Source organism: Maylandia zebra, linkage group LG17 (genome assembly GCF_041146795.1).
Source record: "Maylandia zebra isolate NMK-2024a linkage group LG17, Mzebra_GT3a, whole genome shotgun sequence".
NCBI lineage: Eukaryota > Metazoa > Chordata > Actinopteri > Cichliformes > Cichlidae > Maylandia > Maylandia zebra.
In genome coordinates, this window is record NC_135183.1 from 2525395 (window position 1) to 2541280 (window position 15886).

The window sequence follows — 15886 nt, forward strand, 5'->3', positions numbered from 1 at the left end:
CTCCCTTATTTCCCAAGGGGTCACCACAGCAGATGGATGCACAACTTTGATTTGGCACAGATTTTACTTCCTGACGCAACACTCCCATTTGTCCGAGCTTGGGACTGGGACTAGGAGCACACTAAGGTTGTGACCTCTTGATTTCTTTCCTGATCTTAGACATGTAAGGCAAATGTGTTAACCACTACAAATTTAATTTCAAATGCTCTCTGTTCCTCCACAAAGACGTTTTTGCTGCATGTAGCTGCAATTGCTTTGCGAGGAGAGGTGAGGATGATATGCAGAACCAGCTAGCGTGGATTTGAATCACTCGATGCGTGCATTCATTCAGGTTGTGTTTGATGTTGACAGAAACTGTTTTATTCCCACAGTTACTGGACCACAGATGACATTGTTCAAATGTTTTCTTAGGCCAGGTCATCTTTCCCGTGACAACTGAACTAATCCCTTCATGTTTCGAAAGGAACTCCCGTTTAAACTAAAACAAATCGGCATAACTATGCATAGACACTGTAATGTGCCACTTCCTCTTGATAATCTAAAAAGAGTATCCTATCCACCATACAATGTGCTAGGTCATGCTGACCTGAAGATGAGCAGGGACTATCTAATTATGGACCGCAGGCATCCAGCTTTTTCCACTCTCTTATTAGTTTTGCCAAAGCCAAGTTTCAACCTCTAAATCAATTTCCGCTGCACTCAATCTCTGACTACCGAGGAACTAAGGGCGTGCTCTCTCACTTAGTGATGGGCTGATGAACAATACAACGTTTCAATACAAGGTTAGAGCATTAGGTGCAGCTGAGCCCAGGTTTCTTTTAAATCTCCAGGCCTGGTTGGTGGCCTTCAAACCTGCTTATTATGCAGCCTTAGCTTACCACTGCAAAAGCAGGCACATAAACCTCTGATCCACAGTGCTGTACTTTTATCCTGATGTGAGGAGACAACAGCATATTATCTTTTAAAAAAGGTTGGTATTTCAAACAGGATGTGTATGGATGACAGAGAGGGCATTAGGCTGGTTGTATTACCACAGCTGCTGTTTTTTGTCTTGGTCTATTTATATTTCACCTGAGCTTATGTACACTGGCAGATGCTGGTACTGTTCCCCAGACCGCAGGTAATGACATTTTGGCTCGTCAGCTGATAAAGTGGGAGGAAGGTTTAGGCAGATCCAAATGTGGAACTCAGGATGGTGTCACGACTTCTAGTTTTATTTTTACTTTTTTATTTTATTTATTTTTGGGGTTTTTTTCGAGGCTTCCAAAACAACCAGTGGATATCTGACCCAAGATTTCCTGTTCCACCCACTAGCCATCGTTTACAAATAGAGATACATTAAGGAAGATAAGAAAAGTTGAAGGTTTTCTCTTAGTCACTATTCAGAGAGTTTACCTTCAGTTTCAATGAATCTATCGCCCCTTTTTAAGGTCGTGTTCTTTTCTGCTTCTAGGAAACTTCCAGAGTGTTTTTATGCTTGCCATGCATGCTGGGTTCCTCCCAGTCTGCCTCTTTCATTTTGTTTCAATTAGTGGAAGAGGACACAAAATTACAAGTATTCTCCGGATCTTCGTCCTCGCCTCAGGCACTGTGGACACCTCCACTTATAACTGCTGCTTGGTGACTCTGCCTTCATCAGCACTGATTGCCTTCAGAGTTTTGGGACAGCAGCTAACTATTTGTTTTAGCACCTGTTGTGTCTCACAAACACAAGTGTAAAGACAAAGCAGAGAAGAAAAATCTTCTATTTGACAGATTGAAACAAAGAAAGAATATTCATTAGTAATTTCGCCCTTATCGGTTTTGTTAAACAAAGTGTTTGTCATTGAAGTGGTACGGCTGCTCCTAGTAATGAAAATACAGAGCCCCAACCTCAAAAGGAAGTGAAAAGACTAAAAACACCAAGTCAGCTGGCAAGCATGTATTTCAGTGTACAAGGAATAACACACAACAAGGAAAAGTGTCTCAGAGGGTCATGTCAACTGGCAACTGGAGGAATGTGGGTGTAAAAAACAAAACAAAAAAAACATGTAGATATATTAAGAGATTGTCAAAAACACAGAAAATGAATGAGTCTACCCGTCTGCACCACATGTCTCCTGCAGCAGAATGTCTAAAATAAAGATGAATGGAGCTAAGGCTGGGAGCTGACTGTGAGAAACAGAGTATGACTCAGACGATGTCTCGTAGCTCCAAATATACACGTAGCTGCAGAAGCTGCTGTTTTAAAGGGGAAAGAAGCAGACGCAGAGCCACCCGAGGAGAGCAAGACCACCACTGTGACCATGGTACTGACATGGCTCAAAGTGCTGAACTGGGAGAGCTGCACACTAAGAAAACAGTAGAGGACTGAGGTCGTTGTGAAAGTCTGAATCACAGTATGATGCTGAAAAGAGTTTGTGCACAGTAGGGCCGGGCTATATCGTACCGTTCACGGTAATACCGGTGTAATTTTGGGCAACGATAGGAAAATGAAATATCGCGATAGAATATGTGCAGTGCCTATGTTTACATACGCACATGGCGGCGACTGAGAAGAGCGAAAGCGGATCGTTGAATGAAACGGATGAACCAGAACTGGTTTGTAAAAATGCTGCAGCTTCAGTGGTGTGGAACTGGTTTAGCTTTCGTCCATCAGATACACAACAAAGCACTATTTTTGGTAGCGCATGCTAGCGGGCCGTCGTTATTACCGTGTTGTTTGGAAAATACAGCACACTTCAAATCAATCCTTTGATTTTTCTGAAAGTCGACAGAGCCCCTTATAATCCCGTGTGCCTTATGTATGAACTCTGGTTGTGTTTACTGACCTCGAAATGATTTTATGTACACGGCGCTCGAAAATCTGTCAAATGTTTCAGTACGACTTTGCTAAGCTACGAAGCCGCACCGCTTGATGGATTGTTGGAGCATTACGGCTATCATAGGCGGAGCCTCGCGGAGTGATACGTACTGTGCTTCAACATAATGTTACCGTATTGTGTGTGTAGAACCTCTTTTTAAGTTTTGTGGATATTATACAAGGTTATGCTGAGGATATGTCGGCCAGTTTCCACTGGAAATGCCTTTTGGTTAAACTGTCAGCGAGGAATTTGCATTTGCACTGTTACATTTTTATATAACTTTAATGCACATAAAAAACAGCTGCTTGTTTCAGTGAAAATACATTGATGGGGTTTTTTGCACTAATAAAGTTGTGGAGTTGTAAAGTATTTTGTCTAGCGTCAATTATATCATCAGTTATATCGTCATCGCAAATTTTCAAATGTATATAGTGATAAATATTTTTGGTCATATCGCCCTGCTCTAGTGCACAGTCAGCCTTTCCTGGATTCATAAAGGTTAAAACGGTTACTTGTGAAAGTGGAACAGAGGACGTTCACTCTCTGAAAGCTCTTGCGCCTGCCAGCTGTCTGCCTCCAGGTTTACATCATTTTCAGCAGGATAAACAAAAGGAAGTGAACACAAAACTGATTTAATCCTAAATGTTCTCTGGGATTAAGTGTACTTTCAAAAATAAGGATTATCACTGCACTCTAATAGAGGTATCACAGGAACCCGCGTAAAGCTAAACCAGTTGAAGGGAAGGCTATCTCCTGACTCTGTAAATGGTTGTGTGTGTGGCTCTGAAAGAGGGGAGAGCAGGAAAAGTCCTCTAAGACAAGCATCATCTCTCAACAATGACCAAGCAAAAAAGAAATGCATACGTAGGATAAAGCCCAGTGCTGCACTCTTCAAAGAGAAACAATGCCTGTTGCGTTGCCTCTAATCTTTTGACAGCTCTGTTGTTGACAGCAACAGTGTCCTCTGCTCTCGTTGCTAGTTGATTCAATGTGCCTCAGAGCTGAGGCAAGTTTAAGTTACAACCAATCAAAGTGAGTGGCATGGTGTTTGATAATGACTTATCTTTCAACTTTGTAATCCCCTGCTTTGAACATGAAGCAGAATGATTTGAGTCTTCATATGTTTCAATTCATGTATTTGCTGAATGTTAAAAATGACTTTTTCACTGAGTCAACTGACACACTTATGCAGTGATTGTCTGGGTGTGAGAATAAAAGCAGTCGACACTATAAATGCCTTTGAGGAAAACCTAAAAGCATCAAATAATGTACCCATTTTAAGAATTCTGGTGTTTTACCCCATCCAAAAGCTTGTCTCTGCCTTCACACGTATCCCTTCGAAACACCTACAAACAAATCCTTCTATGATGCAGTCGACAGAATCGGTTCCTTTCATGAATACATCCCATTGCACAGAATTTAAGGTGATTCTCGAAACTCTCAGGACCACAGGAAACCAATACCAACAGTACAACTACTGTATTTAGGACACAAGGCCAAAAAGTAGCAGAGGTCAGAAGTCAATCATCTGCAAACCTACTAATAAGCCTGCATCACTTCCCAGCGTTGAGCTTTGCAAGACGTTCCACGCCATTGTGCACCCACCTGGCAGCGAGATGGGTGACAGCTCGTTATAGCCCCCGAACGAGGCATTGCGGATGAGTTTGCGTCCGTCCGGGTGTGGAGGTCGAAGCGATGCCGTCCCGCCGCACGTGGAGAAACGGCGACGACTAAGCAGGCCTTCTTCCTTCATCATGGGGCCGGCAGGAGCTCCCCCGACGGGAGGGGAGGAGTGAGGGGTGGGTAAGGAAAACTTAAAGGTGGAAGGTCGAAGGGTATCGGGATACAATCCGATCTTCCCCACACAGCTAGTGTGCAAGCGAATATCCCAACCAGCAACACATACACACACAAACAGAAACACAGAGCGGTTCAGATAGCAGGCATTGGACCGGTGCAGTCGCTGCTTTCCTTTACGCTTCCTTCAGCCGACTGCTTTCTTCCTCCCTCTCTCTCTCTGCCTCCCTCTCTCTCACTCAATCTGTGCCCTGTGAGTGTGTATGAAAGCAGCAGCCTGTAAGTACTTAATAACGAATAAGCTGAGCCCCTCCCACTCCCTCTCCTCGGGATGGGTAGGGGAGCCGCATCTTAGCTTGAAAACAGCCCTTATGTTCCGCATCTCATCTTTCACTTCAGCTCAATCTCTTGCTGCGTCTCTTAGTCATTATTTCAGATTCAAAGGGACACTTCACCGCTTTTCAACCTTACTCTGGATTAGTCACTGGGGTGGCATGTCTCTGACGTCTACCATACTTATTATTGTCAAAATATTTCTCCAGCTGAATTTAGTGTCGTCGTTCAATCCTTTGACATCGGCAGATGATGGTAAATTACAGGAAGAAATATGAGGATAAGGATCCCTTCATGCCCTCACAACAACTAAGGAAGACACAGAAACAAATTAAAGGGATTAAAAATAAATGTAGTTAACATGGCAAATAATAGACTTTTATAAGGCACAGATGCCAGATGATAAGCTCAACCTCTTACCAATACTCCTGGCTAACACAGCAAAGTAGAAAGTCTTGCTGTGGAAGCAGCTGTGGCATCACTGCTGTTAGCCAGCATGACAGCCACTGCGAATGAAAAGGTGGGATTGCCAGATAATAGTTTGATTCATCTACTCTGCCAGCACTGAGGCAGGGTTGGGAAAATATTTAAACTGTTGAGTGTTTATGTTTGCCAAATTCTGAGAAGGTCAAAGCTGCATTAAAACATTTAACAGTAATTTAGAAAATTAGGGTATAAACATAGGACTCATATTCAGCTGACCTAGCTGTGTTCCCCCCCCCCCGATCCATGGGGGGGGCTAACGATTACTAAGTCACTCAGGGTACAACAGTGATGTTTTAATCACTCAGTTCTTGGTTGTTTTGATGGAGACACATGCTGAACCATTCTTTGAATGCTCCGCTATGCTGGTCTTCAAAGATTAGTAAAAGAATATTCAATTCCCTTCTCCATAGCCATCAGAGAAGAGGCAGTGTTAGACTGAAGATGGGAACGGTGATAATTCAGTCCAGCATCGAGCTAATGACTTCAAATTACTCGAAGCATTCACAGCAGTAAGCAGGCAGGGTTAATAAGAGCATGTCTGTACAGTCGATGTACACCGTGTTGTCCGGATTTGTTTAGTATGACTGAGTCAGAAAAGCTTCCTCGCTGGCTGCTGCTGCTTTAAATGGCCAAATTAATTTGCAGTGAAATGTCCCTTTTTCATTCCCTATTCTGTCTGACAACACAAATAACTACAGCTTGTAAACCATACCTGCTATGCTATAACGAGTCATCAGATTGCAAATATGCACACACACACACACACACACACACACACACACACACACACACACACACACACACACACACACACACACACACACACCAGATGCTCTGAGGACAGAAGGAAGTTTGTTGTCACACCACTGCTCAGACCACCCTTTTATTCCCACATTGCACAGGGAAATAAGAAAGCCTGTCAGCACTGCCGGGTTAAGCTTTAGTGTTCAAAGGCACAGAAGGCTCCGGGCTGCAGCGCGGCCACTGAATGCCGCATTGAAACATGTGCTTCTCCTGGACACAGGTACAGTAAATAGAGCTAAAACCAGGTGCATTGTCTGTGCCTGTAGGTGACACTGACTGTGAAGTGCTTTGTTGGCACACATCTGTGACACACTGAGCACTTTCTATAAATGGTACCTCTGCACCATGAATCTAGCTGACCTCTGGTCTCGTCTGAAATCCGACAGAAGCTGATACATGTGGATTATTTTAGATTTAGTTCTCTTATACACGCAGTGAATGTGTTCAGGATTTTTTAAAGGATAAACTTTTTAGGTTCAAAGCTGAAGGCCAATGAAAGATAAGTGTCATCAGTATGGTTCATATAAACACAGTCACTGATAACTCGTTTATTTATGTAAGAGCGAAGGAACACATTTGGCCTGAGTCTTAGATTTGAAACCCAACACTGAAGAACATTATCAGCTCTTGTTCCTTGCAGTCTTCTGCCACCTTTAATCTCACCCGTCCTATTCATTCTTTCATTCTAGACCTTTGCAAGGAATCTAGAAATCTGCTGGCATCTCGCAAAGCCTTGCCTGCCAGCTGTCCATGGACATTTCAGCCGAGATAACTTGTGAAGTACTTGTGAGTGTAATCCCTTCCAAAACATCTGTCCCCAACGTAGCTAATCAATTTACAGCTGATAAATGTGAGCGCTGCCTGCCTCAACCGTGCTTTAATTAATACAGCTAATTAGATGGTCTGCGTGTATAATTCACATCCTAGACCTCATTAACCTGCTTGCAGAGGAGGAAATGCCTATTTTGGTTACTCCAAAGGCATTCTGAGTCACATGATAGTCTTTTTCTAAATTTAGTCATCATCTGGGTCATTTTCCCAACTATATCCAGGCTACCCAGGGCGGACTCTTCATACATTCAAAAGAAAAGAACAAAAGCCCCACCTTTAATTAACAAGATGTTTCTGTTTTATAATCACATGACAGCCTGGGCTATTAGCTAACAGAAGCTTTTCAGTAATTTTACACATTTGTTTCTTATAATTTAAGCCTGACACTACACTTCTGTTTCCTTAAATATCTAACGGATTAAATGTGTATTTAAACTTCTTTATGTCTGTGAAGGTTCTCAGTCATCCAGGTCATCGTAGTCAAAGGAGCTTGCAAAGACTTCTTTAAGTTGCTTGAAGACGTTTCACCTCTCATCCGAGAAGCTTCTTCAGTTCTAAGGTCAAATGGTGGAGAGTCCCAGATATAAACCTAGTGGGAGTGGCCCCCCACAGAGGGACAAAAGGACCCCCTGATGATCCTCTAATCGCCTGAGCCAAGGTGTGAAACTGGGTGTGGGTCCCAATCAGCCAGAGTTTCGGGTGTGTTCATTGTGAAACCTGGCCCCACCTTATCATGTGAATTCCTGAGGTCAGATGGCCCAGGATGTGAGTGGGCGTTAAGGCGTCTGGGGAGGGATCTCAAAACTGGATTATACATGGCAGACAGTTGGTGTCGTAAACCACCGCCTCTGTTCAAAGATGGTTGCTCACAGTGGACATAGATGCTTCTTTCACTCCTCTTTCAAACCATCTGTCCTCTCTGTCCAAAATGTGAACATTGGCATCCTCGAAAGAGTGACCTTTATCCTTAAGATGCAGATGGACTGCTGAGTCTTGTCCTGTGGAGGTGGCTCTTCTGTGTTGAGCCATGCGCTTGTGAAGTGGCTGTTTGGTCTCTCCAATGTAGAGGTCTGAGCATTCCTCACTGCACTGTACAGCATACACCACATTGTTAAGTTTGTGTTTTGGCGTTTTGTCTTCTAAACTTCTTTACACTGACAAAGAGGAGTTTCACTGGTAAGGCCTACTCACACTTTTGCACTGAGGTGACAGCTGCTTTTGAGTTAGTGCTATACAAGTGACACTGAATTGAATGAAGATCAAAGTGTTCATGACACTGTACGTGGCCCACAACGTAAAATCGGTATGATGTCCTTGTTCTGTTTCGTCATCAGGAGAACTGAACATAAACCGTCTTGAAAGCCACTGAATGCTGCTTTAAATTTGGAGATAAGGATCCAGTGCAACCAATACAACCATGTATGTGACATTTACTTAAAAAAAAACAGAAAAGATATTCTTGTCACGCTCTGGGATGTTTTTGATGATTACTTGGCACGTTATGATAGGCCATCATTGAGGCACAACTTTACATTTGATCAATACTGTTTCTATTAGCTGCACATGAACTTCAGCTGAAGATGGTGAATATTCTGCATTGTGATGATAGCAATAGCACACCACTGTTGGCATGTCAGCTCGAGATGTTCCTATGGCTAAATACGGCCTCAAAGAGCCACTAAGACTCTTAGTCTTATTTGTCCAGAGCAAAGTTGCTATTACATTAAGTTGATCTGACCACTGTTGATGCTTTACATGGTGTCACGGTTCAAAACAAAGCAAAGTTCATTAACTCTCCTGTTATTCTTCACTATGTTTGCAATAAATACAGCTGTTTGTTGAGTTATTGAAAAAATAAAAGTCAGAAGTTATTATCATGTTTTGTAGTCAATCACAAAAGTGAACAAAAACCTATTGATAGAATAGTAAGACTCAAACACCTTCAAGAGTCACACGCAGTAAAACGTCTATAGTCTTAGACCCTGTAAGCCTGAGATTAGCTGTGGAGCACGGAGGCTTTTTAAATCATTCTTCTGCTGTACTCCTCCTTCCTACAGTAAATCAAACAACATGCATATCTCTTGTTTCAGTCCACATTCATACTCTGATGAGTAAAAGTGGTTTTATGTTGGTGTGAGCTCCCTTCTGTCCTCGTGAGAGCAACCTTACATGGAGTATATAAGCACAAAAGCACACAAGACAGCACAAATCACTAAACAGGCTAGCGCTGGAAGTCAGGTGAGCGGCTTCAAACTACGTTACTCTTCTGCCTTCACTGTCTCCAATTCCACCAAGCACTACTTCAACTGCTGTGACAGCTTGTACTACTTAATACTATACCTTGGACTCCTTAAGGTTAAGTCTTAAAAGAAAATGTTCCAACGTTAAGTACTGCCGGCAGTTTAAGATCCCAAATCATGCTTTACACCCAAGTCATGTCAGTCCAGACAAGCCTTCAGCCGTCCGAGCAGAGCTCAGGCTGCAAGCAGACATATTCTCCATCATGTCTTCGTGTCCTCCAGCTCTCTACAGACAAACCTTGGTCAAACTCGCTCAGTGCTCTTGCCTTTCAGGGTCAGGCACTCATTGGATGAGAGCGTAGGCGGAAGAAGGGACACTGGATTGGCAGTGGCTGTTAACCCTGTCTGACGCCATAATCCCTGTGGCTGAGCTTAAATCCGCACCGACTCCACCTGCTCTGGCACTGTAGCTTAACTTCCTGCCTTTCCTCTTTTTTCCTTCTTCTACAATTCCTCTTCATTTCTTTATCAAATCTTTATCAAATTCTCTCACCATCTTATCCTCTTCATTATCCGCCCCCTCGTATGATTCACACATGCATCTCTTTCAAACTTTCCCAGTAGCAGTCTGGCAAGAGGAGCAAGTGAAAGTGGCTGTGTGAAGTTTCCTTTAGTGATGAGTTTATTTCTTTAGGGAACACACCGAGTTTGTGCGCCTGTTTTTATGCTCTGTCTCTCACTAATTAAACTAAATAATCCAAACAGCACACAGAGTCATGAAAGCAATCTGAACTAAACACAAAATTAAAACTTGCAGGTATAGTTGGATTTTTTGTCCATCTTTCTTCGATCAACAAGATTGTTGAGGTGACCCTGAATCCTCCCTTAGTTATGCTGCAATAGGTGTAGGCTGCTGAGGGATTCCCATGATGCATTGAGTGTTTCTTCTTCAGTCACCTTTCTCACTCACTATGTGTTAAGAGACCTCTGCACTGAATCACACTTGTTATTAACCTCTGTCTCTCTTCCACAGCATGTCTTTATCCTGTGTTCCTTCTCTCACCCCAACCAATCACAGCAGATGGCCCCGCCCCTCCCTGAGCCTGGTTCTGCTGGAGGTTTCTTCCTGTTAAAAGGGAGTTTTTCCTTCCCACTGTCGCCAAAGTGCTTGCTCATAGGGGGTCATATGATTGTTGGGTTTTTCTCTATTTGTAGTGTTGTAGGGTCTACATCACAATATAAAGTGTCTTAAGGCGACTGTTGTTGTGATTTGGTGCTGTGTAAATAAAATTGAACTGAACTGACTTGAAAGATTATTACAGTACATTACAATCTATAAAGTCAAAAATCATCCTTTGAAAATTCAAAATTTTAGAATTCATATTTAGAGAGCACACATGATAGTTTATGGGAAAATCCCACTTTCAAAGTGAGCTGAAACTATCCAATCAGTGATAGGAAATACATACTCTAGGTGGTAAATCAAACATCTAGTCACTTTTTCTGCAGATGCTGCAGTAATCTGGTTACCTCCAACCGTTCTAGCAGTAATTAGATTTCCAAAAAGTCAATTTTGCAGTCAAATTGGATTCCCTTTGTGTAGAAATGTAAATACACTACATGCTCACGCATATATTTGGATCAATTCATGCATCTACAACTAAATGTGGGGATAGCAGTTTAAGCACTGATCTCCCCAGCCACCCGCTCCAACACCTCCATGGGGACACCATTATGTTCCCAGATATAATCCCTCCAGTGTGTCCAGCATCTGTCCCAGGCAGGACAGAAATGCAGAACTGCGTGATCAATTACAATATAATACACTTAATTAACTTCAATGATGAAAGGTTGACAAAAGCAATGAGGAGGAGGAGCAGAAGACAGCAAAGAAGATGTAGAAGAAGATTATTGACTAGGTTGTAGCATCTAAGCAACGTATGAGGACCAATTTAATCTAGACATTCTCTGCTTTCAGATAATGTGGATATGCATGGACTGCTTTCAGTGCTGTATATCTACAGTTTTAGTAAGGAAATCAACTTCAGTGTCAAACTGACCCAATTGTTTTCAGGATCTTCACCAGTGATGAAAATCAAGCCTCAAGCTCCATACCAGAGATCTGAAAGTGGTGCATCACATCAGGAGATCAAGCACATAAGCTTTCGACAACAGAGGGGACTTCAACTAAAAACTAGAAGCCACACTGAAACGCTGAAACTTCCAGGAGTATGCAAGGAGGTGCTTTTGTGCACATTTCTTTATAAAAACAATCAAATGGTTGCTAATGAGGTCAGAATCTGCTATGAGGAGGATAAGAGGGATTTCATCCATCATGAACATGTAAACATGGAGCTTTAAGCTCTAGCCTTTTAAAACGATTACTATGTATGCAAATGTATCACGAGGGTTAGTCAGCACATCGCAGCTGGGGTACAATCAAATGTGATTATGTTTCAACACAAGTTGTTATCCTCCAGAAATCCTGCTCTGCAGCAGCGACACACCAACACAGCAATTCAAAATCACATTCCATCTTCACACCTTAGATGTGAATGTTCTCACAACTCCTGCAGAATATTCTTCCAGAAAGATCTGTACCACAGCAGCAGTCGTGCCCTCGTGTATGGGGTGGATTCATTCGTGAACTCCAATATTAAGAAACTGCCTATTTTAACCCAAGGACATCAGGCAGAATCTATGTTAACACTGGTCAAGAGAAAACACGTCAAAGCAAACACTGTCATCACTTTGACACAAGACCATCGGCTAGACGTTGAAGTCAAATCGGTTGCCATGGATACCCATTCTGGACTGCAGGGACTTGAGGGTCATATTGGGTATATATTCTTACAGACTCTTGTTTCTCTGAAGCAGTGAGGACTAGAATGTGAAGTAAGTTGACTGCTTTTATTCTGTATGCTTACACCAGGAAATGAGAAATATTAGCCAAGGGCTGACTAAGCACTTCTTACTCCAGTATGTATACTAATACATTTCAGCTATACCATAAACACAAAACATGTATCTCATTGAACGTCTGACAAAGATTTTAATGGACCGATCCCAAAAGGCTGCTGATGTGTTGAGCCTATATCCACACAGCAACACACAGATCACACTCTTCAGCGATCACTGCATACACCTAGGCTGATAAGCCTGACACAGAGAGCGTTTCTGCAATAACAACACAGTCATTAGATTCTCTGTACCGCTTGCTCTCTCTTGTGGTAAGAAAGTGAGTTCCACCCTAGAATAATGTAGGAAACACTGACACAGAGATTCAGTTTTTCTTGTATACTATAAGCAAGATTTGCCAGAAAATATTTTTCATTTAAAAATAAAAATCCCACATTGGAACATTTTTCACTCACAGCAATAAAAACAAAGGATCTGTCACAGTTTACAGTCTCAAAATCAAAACTATCAGCCTCCGCTTCTTTGTCCTTCATGCTCTCTGTGATCTTAAGAGGAATCAAACTAAATTTTCTGATACTAAGAACACACACTGAGAACAAGGAAATCTAACAACACTCTAGTAATTTTCTAATCACAGTAAGGTGTCCACAAGAGGGCGCTGTAATACAAGAATAAGGCATGAGCAATGATGTAAGACCAATTTCCTCAAAGCTATAGAACCCCCTCTTTGATTTGTTCCTATTCTGCTGCATGGGAACTTCCATCCCTGAGCCCATCAACAGTCCTGAATGAGATGGTTTCCAGAAAGGAAGCTCAAATCTCGAGTGGAACAGGATGAGCAGGTTTGAAGTTGGGATCTCCTAAAAAGGTCTGCAGTTGGCTGGAGAGAAAAAAGAGAGAGACTAAGCAAAACCCTGATAGCTATCCTGAGGCTACAAATGGCCATTGCTTCAATGTCTTAAAGTGTCAACATAACACGCAACAGAATAAAAGAAGACAAAGGAAACAGGATTATAAGAGTTAAGAGGCTCAGCGTGTACAGTATGCAGCTCTATTTAGAACTCAACAGCAACTACAATGATTGTAATGGTCAGAGAGTGTGTGTGTGTGTGTGTGTGTGTGTGTGTGTGTGTGTGTGTGTGTGTGTGTGTGTGTGTGTGTGTGTTTGGACCTATAGTGTACAGTATATGAAGTATATGGTGTTTTTCAAGCATGTTGTGTAGCGATTGAGCCGGTGATATTTTAACGCTCCCGTCTGGGACAGCCATTCTGGATATCTAACAAACAATTAATAGTCGTGTGCTTTATCAGAGCAACTGCTGCAGAGGAGCTCAGTTCTGCATTCAGCCTCATTACACAGAGCTGGTTAGTGAAGAAAATGGTCAAATTTGAGGAATCACATGAAAGACATCTTATCATTTCATGCCATGTGATGCTGCCCAGAAACAAACCTCCTCTCTTTGACTTGCTGGTTGATTTTCAAAGAAATTCTTTGCTCCATCTGTTAAACAGGCGCATCAGACGGCAATCACGAGCGCCACCGCACAGTCAAAACCACGACACAATGTTTGCTACTTTGCTAATATTATCACAGGCAATATGTCATGTCAGGAGCACAAAAGTCCTGGTTGTACTGAAGAGCATATTTTATCCCTTATAGACACGATTTCTAAAAATACTGGAGAGAGAGGAATGCGTCTGATTAGTATAACTTTTCATTTAAAGGAAACAGAGAGCTGATTTTTCCAATTATAAACATGTACTTCCAAACAAATCTGAATAACTTAAACCAAAGACACACAAATGAAAAGGTCTGCTATAAACAGATATGACTAAAAACCTGCTCAATATACTGGTTAGTCAGTAGGAGTTACCATCTTTCCTGTGATGGATCTCTTATTTTTGGAATTAAACTTCTCTTATTGGTTCTTTCCTGCAGTAAAAACACATGTAGGAAAATGATAATATACTTGAACACATACACCAGACTTTAAAATGTACTTATTAGGGTGGTACAGTGACGCAGTGCTTACAGGCACACTAAGATAACTGCTGTTTTTAACTTGGCAGTGGATGTAACATTTGACGTAATCTATTTAAATGAAAATGACTTGATTGGTATAGTTTCAGTTTATATAATGCACACCTTTGAATTCATATATTTCAGTTGTATTTCTCTCAGAACTGTTGCTTAATGTGATTATTGAGGGTAAAGAATCTTCTGTTTGAGTCAGTCTTTAGTTAGTTTCGAGTTTGTAAGTTCGCTTGCTTCTTTTTTCCAGGTGAGCGTGCAGTTCAGCATTTGTTATGATGGCTGTTCTCCCCCTTGGAGACCGCGGGAGTCTCCAAAAATGTTTTTAAGATTAAATAATATACCATGTTCTGACTGAGGGATTTCTGAAAAATTAAAACGTACAGCTCTGTTATCACTTCCAACATAAATGAAGACAGAAAACTAAACAGCAGTGACTTTTGCAGGGTTACTGAAGTTGGGCTAGCTGGTATATAATGATGTGCTACATGACTGGGCTGGGCTGTAGTTACATCGTAAGCTTTAAAATGAACTCAGAGAAGATACAAAACATTAAAACATGTTAAAAACACAAAAGCCTTATTAAATGCAGAGTAGTTTTTTTCATATGTAATCAGTTAAAGATTGGATATCCCACCTGCTGTGAATGTTTTAATGCAGAACAGTTGTTATTATTATCACTCGTCACATCCTGTTTATGACAGTTAAAATTAATAAGAGTGCCTCATGTAAACTGTGTGTAGTGTTAAATAGGCCTATACTACTGTACTTTAATGTCGGTCATAAGGGTGGTACTTCAAGAGCCATGTATTTTATGCTACAGGCTACAGGAGGTCTAAGACAGAATTTCACTACAGAAATCCCACAAAGACTGGAGGAAGCACTGATTTTAGAAACTGATGTAAAGTTACTGTGGATTCCTGTGATGGCTGAAAAACAAATTTATATAAAAAAAAAAACATTTAGAAGCACAAAGCAGAACATGTTTGTGCAGGATTAACTGTCTGCCAGTCGTTATCAAATTTCTTGGCATAACACATCTGCTTAGAAAGTACATGTAGCAATGCATCAACAATCTGCTCAGAGTTTAAATTCAGTATTATACAGATATTTACTGCACTAGCATTAAGTACAACAGCAATAATCAGGAAAGTGCTGCATGATGACTCTGAGAGGCTGAATGGGAAAAAAAATCATGACTTGTTCAAATAGGCAGCACAGGTTGCTTTTATTATGATTGAGGACATGTAGTGATGTGAGGGGGTGTGGAGTGGGGGTGGTGTTAGTAATTTACTTTATCCTGTCATTACCATAGCAGCCAAAAAATAAGGAGGAGGTCAAACGTTTGCATAAACAGTGAGCAGCATGAAGGGGTTAGGGTTTGAAAAGTACACGTTTCTGCACTTTTACAACATTTGAACCAACTAAAATATCCTGACTAATTTTTTAGTGTGAATGTGATCTGAGAGCACGTCATAAAGCACTTTTTGGGAGAATGCGTTACTACTATGACATAACGTACAGTAATGGAGACACGCTAAATCATGACCGAACGCGCTGATCTATAATAACCATGATGGACATGATTTCATTTCAGCTGC

At 41.6% G+C, this 15886-nt stretch overlaps 1 protein-coding gene across 17 annotated transcripts in view; it reads right to left on the reverse strand.

The window, feature by feature from the left end:
* osbpl8 (oxysterol binding protein-like 8) overlaps nt 1-15886 on the reverse strand; it is a 94880-nt gene that overhangs the window by 21690 nt on the left and 57304 nt on the right. The window contains exons 1-2 of one of the 17 annotated variants that reach the window (XM_076876126.1): nt 9435-9632; nt 4449-4711 (exon numbers count right to left, since the gene is read on the reverse strand). The exons of 14 other annotated variants lie outside the window; for them this stretch is intronic. In XM_076876126.1, coding sequence (XP_076732241.1) covers nt 4449-4599 — 151 coding nt within the window. In that variant the 5' untranslated portion in view covers nt 4600-4711; nt 9435-9632. Of the gene's footprint in view, nt 1-4448; nt 7698-9434; nt 9633-15886 lie in introns of those variants that run through there. 2 more of the 17 variants (XM_004575070.5, XM_076876127.1) reach the window with 2 other exon arrangements.